Raw genomic sequence first — 7216 nt, forward strand, 5'->3', positions numbered from 1 at the left:
CAGAAGCAAGGCAGCGTACCTGCAGCTGGACGTTGTGCACTGTTCCTGTTGTAAATAAAGTTTGAAATGATGTTCATTCCAGCTCAGCTCAGTGTTTGTGAGGTCATACGTCTGTAGATATTGTCTGTTCTTGTCAGATTAGCTCTTTGTGGCAACCAACAAAGCACAGACAACGCTATACAACCACAATACACAATGAATACATGAACTGCAGGAAGACTGAGCGTGTACTGAAGTTCAGCAGGAGGCGTGCTGCTGGCCTACAGGTGAACACACACATTATCACTTACGTATATTATGGAAGTTTAAATATCATTTGTAAGTATCCAGTTTGTCGGTCAAAGACTAAACTGACTTACACAAACGCCTTCATTTGACAACACAGTGAAAACTCTTTCTGACTACTAGCTTCAGTATTATTTGTAAATCCAAAAACAAACTGTACTCAGGAAAAACTGCAATAAAACCATGTAATTTTACACGAACTATATGTACAACAGAACTAGAAACACCTGCGCGTTGTATAACTGTGCATTGAAATGTAAGGGAAAAGCCCTGAAATAAATATCCCTTAAACAACCCAGTTTCCAAAAAAGTTGAGATGCTGTGTAAAACATGAATAGAAACAGAATGTGATGATTTGCAAAACACTGAAACTACACATTTAATTGAAAATAGCACAAAGACACCATATTAAATATTGAAACTCAGAAATTGTATTGTTGTCTGAATATGATGTCCTCATTTAGAATTTGATGCCAGCACCACATTTTAAAAAAGTGGCGACAAAAGACTGGAAAAGTTGTGAAATGCTAAAAGAAAACAGCTGGTGGAACATCTCACAATTATGTTGTATTAATAATGCCCTTTTACATTTGTTACAATTGGTTTACAAGGACAGTGTTGTTTAATACAGTGTCTTTTTTTATTCTGTACAGAAGTTAAGCTGATTTGTGTCGTCTTTTCTTTGGAAAAGGAATTTGATGGTAGACTTTTATCTGAGTGAAAAATGTCATGAATTTTGGGAGCAAGTCAAACTCTGGTACCCTCACGCTTCTGTGAGGTAAACAATACTTTCATTTTCTACATATCATCTGCACTGAGCCTGGATCTGCCACCTGGAGCTCTTAATGTGTGTCACCCTGAAAGGTTTCAGAGCAGATTTGTTGGACATGGCTTTGGTCTTTGTCCACCTCTCTTGTTGTTCATGTGCAGGTGGCATGATGAAAATGGTTGTTTTAAACATTGTAAAATGTTATAAAATCACAATTTCCTCTTGTGTTGTAGCAGTTTTCACTGCACAATGACTTAGGAAAACACAGATTTTGTATGATCAGTAAGTCTCTTATGTTGCTTTTACTTTGTCTTTTTTATCATTAAAGGTATGGCTTTGATTTCTGAACAATGAACAAGTCATGACCACTTTTATCACTATTTCTCTTGACTTTGGCTGAATTGGATGACTTGAGTCTGATGTGGCCATGATTTTGTTATTGTATGGTTAAAAAGATGAATGATTACCATCAGTCTCAAGCGTCTTTGCGAGAGACTAATGGTCGGTTTAAAGGCTTTGATCCAGGGTGTGCAGTGTGTGAAACTATTTGAGCAATGTGTCAAACAGCTATGCTGATTAACTCACATTTTCAATTTTGTCCCATTTTTATATGTGGATTTCTCTCCCATCATCTTTTCTCATCACAACTGAAGGCAATATCTTCTCCAAATGTCGGTGGATCAGGGCCTCCTGTGACATGTCTTCTTTTGTTTCTTGGGGGCGGGGGGTGGCAGAGGGGTGATAGGTGCTTGTATGAGAGAGCGAGCATTAAACCTGATGAGATGTGATCATCCTGTGAATCAGTGTTTGGTACAGTTTAAACTCTGGTCATGATCACATGGTTTGCATTACTTTCTAAATATTTGTGTTAATTGTAAATGGAAGACTTCTCTCTTGAGTTACAGTAAAAGGTTTGAACAGAGCGTCTGACTTCGTGCACTGACATGCTGCACTGATCCACCATGGTTGTGATGATACTAGTTAGTTTCATCTCATCATGTGGTTCAGCCTGTAGCAGGACTGCAGTTACCTTCATGTTCAGTTACAGTTTCAGCAGTTAAGTTGTTGACAGCTACATTCACAGACACTTAAAAAGACCTCATATTTAATCATATCTGTCAGATATATGACAGTACAACAAAAGTTAAGGGATCACCAGAGTTATTCAATTTAATCCTTAAGGAGACACAAAAGTCTGTGGCAAATTTAATGGCGATCCATCCAATAGCTGTTGAGCTACTTCTCTCAAAACCACACATGTCAACCTCATGGTGGTGCTACAGGAAAAGTTAGGGGATCACCAAACACGTTAGAATCCATCCTCTGGGCACCATGAAAGTCAGATGTTATTGGCAATCCATCTTCTGGATGTTGAGATGTTTCAGTGTGTGGTGGACAGACCAACAGACCAACAGACTGATGCACAGACAGTTTACCTGCCAGGTATTTTATGAAAGCACCCGCCCCTTTCCAAACACTTTCCAAGAACGACTTCCCAGGTGGTAGTCATATAGTAATCACTGCAAAATTAAATCTTATAGTTTACCAGCAGCCCAGTATCAAATATCCAATGGCCCAATACCAGTCTGCTTGGAAAGCACTGCTCTATGCTTATTGATCTACTTTATACATGTACTTACATCATGCTGTATCTATTGACAAAATATTCTTTCAGCGGCTGGATGCTGTTATTATAGCTGTGGTGCCGACTGCCAATAACACAGTTTCGTTTAGGTCTATTTCAACAGGCAGTATAAGGGGGGAGTATAACATAGACTGAACAGCAAGGTTTCACTGTCATCACAGTCAAGTTTATTCCACAAATCAGAATGAACACAAACCCAAACACACAATCCACATGGCCAACAGGGAAACAGGAGCTCTTTGGCTTACAGCTGCAGCTTCATATGTCTAACACCTGATATGAACCCCGACTTTAAAAACATAGTGGTGTTTCATCAGTGCGTTCAGAGAGCAAGTCAAACATGCTTTCACTGTGTGACTTGAACTGAGTGATTTATTCTAACGAAGTCTGATTGTACAAGCAAAGTCAATGTGTTCAGTTCATCCCTTTGGTTCCGGTGCTGGTAAATTTAAATGTCACACCGCAGAACACTAAAGGGTGTTTTAACAGGAGGTTACAGCTCTTCTTTCTTCTTTAAGATTATCTGCCGCACCATCTCAGCTATTTTGGGTCGGATTTCTTTGACAGACACTTTCGGTCCCCATGCATCCACCACTTGGCCGTTTACATCAATGAGATACTTCCAGAAGTTCCAGTCAGGCTCTTTTCCAGAAGACTCTGCAGAGAGTGAGAGAAGCAAAACAAGTTAAAGCCTTCACACTTTGAAAACACTCTTTCAAACAACAGTGTACACTACCAGGGGTGCACGCCACTGGACGCAGGTACACCTGGGCGACAGGAATCAGATATGATGCCAGCTGTTTCAACCTGCACCTTTGCATACCAGGCAGCGGCTTTCATTAGTCATCGATCAACACGTCTCACCTACAAACATCACACTGAACCCGAGCAGGAGACTTCTCTCTGAAAAGTGGCTTCAACAGAAAACAGCTCACACAAATGTGACACAAGCTATCGCTAACAAACAAGCTAGTCCGGCCGAAAAGTGCAGTCGCCCACTTTCTAAAGGGTGAAACAAGGTGAATGAAGAACAGAGGCAAGTTCTATGTCGTGTTTTCCCCTCACGTTTCATAGGACCAAACAGGAAAGTCCTATGACTTCCTGTGCTGAGCATTATGCTTCATTAAAGCAGCCAGGAGTGATGCTGGAGGTGCATATCACTCACAAGTAATGCAGAGCACTGAACAAACAGGACAATGTGAGGCTCAGCCAGGGACTGGAAAATGCATCTTCATCATCTACCATGCAGGAAGCTGAAGAGGAGGACAGCGAGGAAGACTGCGTTTATATAGGCCACGCTATGTGTAGGATGAGTAGCAAACAGCATGTCCAGGCTCTCAACTGAGGAGCTGACTAAAAACGTTACATACACCTCTGTACATTACAGTGTTTCCCATTCAGACTCCCACCCAGAAACACTTCCACCTTTCTTTCAAACCATTTGTTTTATTCATTCTTCTTCTTTTCAGGGCTGTACAAACCAGTGATGATCCTCTTGTCCACAGACATGTCGCCTACAGACACTTGGTACAGCCTTTTATTTTACATACTGTATCTCCACATCCATTCCAGGCAAATTGGGCCTTAACCTTTGACCTTACAAAGAATAACAAATTCAAAATAAAAATAAAACTTTGACCCATCCTTTTACTGCAAGTGTAGTCAGATTCTCATTGCATGGCAATTGTCTTTTACTAAATCCTTATAAATCATCCTTCACATTTTCCTTGAGCTCATGACATTTCCCATCAAGGTCAAGGAAAAGACATAGGACGCCATTTTTCTGACTATTTGACCACAGCCTTAGTTTGCAAAGGACAAAAATTCAGTTTAGAAAGTCTAAATTTTTGACAAACTTGCCATCCTTTCAACACAGTTGGCCTGTGCAAATAAAATTTTTCCCTGCAGCTAACACTGTAACACCTCTATATACGATTTAAGTATCAAATGTGTTGTATTTATAGTCCATATTCATGTCATTTTGTCATTTCTGAACATCTAACATTTTCCTCATAATGGTGTGATCCACCAGATTCCACCGCACTGATTAGAAACTGTCGTCTTTCAGGCTCATTTTATTAAGAAAACATCTTGATGTGATTCAGGAACAAACTCAAACCAGAGCGCCAACACTCACCAGCGAGGTACTTGTACACATTGTTGGTTCCAGTTCCGACGACAGCGATTTTACTGAACAGAGGGAAGGAAACTCCATAGACTCTGCGCACAAAGCTGTCGATCTCCCTGTCGCTGCCGGGCTCCTGCTGCCCAAACTGGTTGCAAGGAAAGGCCAGAACGTTGAAGTGATACGGCCCAAAGTCCCGCTGGAGCTGCTGCAGGTCTTTGTAGTGTTCCTCAGTGAAGCCACACTCGCTGGCCACATTCACCACCAGGGACACCTAAAGCCAGAGAGAGACACAGTGAAAGCGCTACAGAAACAGGCCTGACACTCGGCAGCAACTGGGAAACTGGAACCAGCTGTTCACATGCCTGGATGAGAGACGGTGTTCAGAACGTGCTCTGTGCACATCATCAGCTTGTGTTTATCTCACATATGACTGTAGATCAGATCATTCAGTTTCCCGCAGTTTAAACTCTGGTTTAATAATTCCTCCCTGAAACTGGGATTAACGCTGTGTTTTCCTGTGCTTCAGGTTCACTTCCTGCCTGTGATCTCCAGCTACCTGCATCACTCACAACCTCATCCATCCACTCTCCAGCCAACAGCTCTCCTAATCTGCCACGCTCCACCGTGTACACCAGCTCAGGTCTCCAACTCTCCATGTCCTCATCTCTTCAATAAAACTGCATCTGAACTGTTGGACGCTGTGTGTCTGAGTCTTGTGTTTGGGTCCAGAGTTTACTTAACATAACACATTTCCCCTCTGAACTTCTGCCATGGTTTAATAACTGTTGGCTCATATTGATACTAATCATCCAACATTTCACAAAGTAAAGCAAAAAAAAAATCTCTCAAATGTCCAACATATGAATATAAAGTTATGTACAAATTTTCCTTGTCCATTAATCAACCCGTGACCACTCTAATTTCACTTTTGACCCTTTGGAGGGGCCCAACCGCCTATAGCATATATAAACATATAAAGCAGTTTAAACAAGGCCCGCCTTCACCACTAAATGCTAATTGTATGAACTATCTATCTATCTATCTATCTATCTATCTATCTATCTATCTATCTATCTATCTTTACACAGTATGATGATGGTGTTAGTGAAGGTTAATACCTGTGACATGTCACAGCTTCATGCTTCAGCTCAGAGTGACAGACAGGCAGAGTGTCCAGAGGATGGGAAAGCAGCTCATCAATGCACAGGTAAGCACCTGCTTTCTGTGAGTTCAGTCCCTCCACAGTGGGATGACAGACCCCGTCATCTAGTGCTGACATCTAGTGTCATCATGAAGCAACTCCAAGTGTGCTGTATCTGAAACCCTCCTGGATTTGTGTACATTATAGATCCTAAATAGAGCCCAAATCCTGCACAACCACAGCAGCAACTTCCGTAAAATAACAGTAAGCTACATGCAAAATATTTGAGTAACTGGGAATGCAAGTTGTGAAAATCTGGAAGCATCTATGAAAGAGATCTTAACTGGAGACAATGAGGAGGATTCATATTTTCCATATCTTAAAGTCTCCTTTAATGACTCAGACATGCAGCAGTTACAGGTAGCACTGCGTCAGCCTGCTGTAGGCAGATGAAGCCTAATCCGGTCTAGGGGTCTGTACCTAGTTTGAATGAAACCTCTCCTGCAGCTGCTGGGGCTCTGCAGGCCTCTTGCCACGTAGGCTAGCGGGGCTACATGACGGGACGTCCCGAGCAGCTCCAGGCACACTGATCCGCAGAAGCACTATGTGATCACATCTTCAATCAAAGTGTGAAGCGGGACAAGCAAGAAATACACAGGGCCATGCAACATTCATTCATGCCATGCTGTGTCACTGGCGTGCAGAGAGACTGGTTAAAGAGCCCAACATCACCGATACACACTTTAATGTTAGGACGCTCAGACCCAAACTTACCGACCCCCGGTATTTTTCCAGGGACACTAACTTCCCTCTGCTGTTCACCACTTTAAAAGTGTAAAAGTCTTTCTGTTTGCTCTCAGTGAGGCTGATTAAAGTCAGCAACACGGTGACCACTCCGGGAAGCATCTTTACAGTCAAACTGCCAACTCAACAGCGGGGACACTTCAGCAAACTCCTGCGATCTCCTCCGTCCCGTCCGTCAAGTTACAGGAAGAACAGCGCTTCTTCCACCGGACGTCGCTTACAAAATAAAAGCTTTCTTTCCTCTAACGTGCTGCAGAGGTCAGATCTCAGGACAGACAGTAGCTACAGGACGCCTACTTGATACATCATCCTAATGGTTCGGTTTGGCCCTCAAAACTACTCGGCTCGGGTTAGAAAAAGATCCCAGGAGGGTCTGTCCTGTAGTCGGCCAGACTGCATCTACACCCTCCTGGCAGAGGTTGCAGTAGCAAAAGTCCAAATTAA

General features: G+C 42.4%; 1 protein-coding gene across 1 annotated transcript; it reads right to left on the reverse strand.

Annotated features, from left to right (window-relative positions):
• Nucleotides 1-2855: 2855 nt before the first annotated feature.
• On the reverse strand, nt 2856-6931 carry gpx7 (glutathione peroxidase 7). Its single transcript, XM_041935039.1, has 3 exons — nt 6743-6931; nt 4837-5098; nt 2856-3356 (listed from the first exon to the last, which is right to left on the reverse strand). Exons 1-3 carry the CDS (start codon nt 6872-6874, stop codon nt 3193-3195), a joined length of 558 nt encoding a protein of 185 aa, XP_041790973.1. The 5' UTR covers nt 6875-6931; the 3' UTR covers nt 2856-3192.
• Between the last annotated feature and the right edge of the window lie 285 nt (nt 6932-7216).

The sequence above is a fragment of the Chelmon rostratus genome, chromosome 4, assembly GCF_017976325.1.
Source record: "Chelmon rostratus isolate fCheRos1 chromosome 4, fCheRos1.pri, whole genome shotgun sequence".
In the NCBI taxonomy this organism is placed as follows: Eukaryota; Metazoa; Chordata; class Actinopteri; order Chaetodontiformes; family Chaetodontidae; genus Chelmon; species Chelmon rostratus.

Bases quoted from the DNA above. Each gene is read 5' to 3' on its own strand.
- gpx7 (XM_041935039.1), bottom strand. From the start codon at position 6,874: ATGCTTCCCGGAGTGGTCACCGTGTTGCTGACTTTAATCAGCCTCACT. The intron at 5,099-6,742 runs GTAAGTTTGGGT...CTCTGGCTTTAG, and splicing joins TGGAAAAATACCGGGGGTCG to GTGTCCCTGGTGGTGAATGT. The intron at 3,357-4,836 runs GTGAGTGTTGGC...CACTCTCTGCAG, and splicing joins TGTGTACAAGTACCTCGCTG to AGTCTTCTGGAAAAGAGCCT.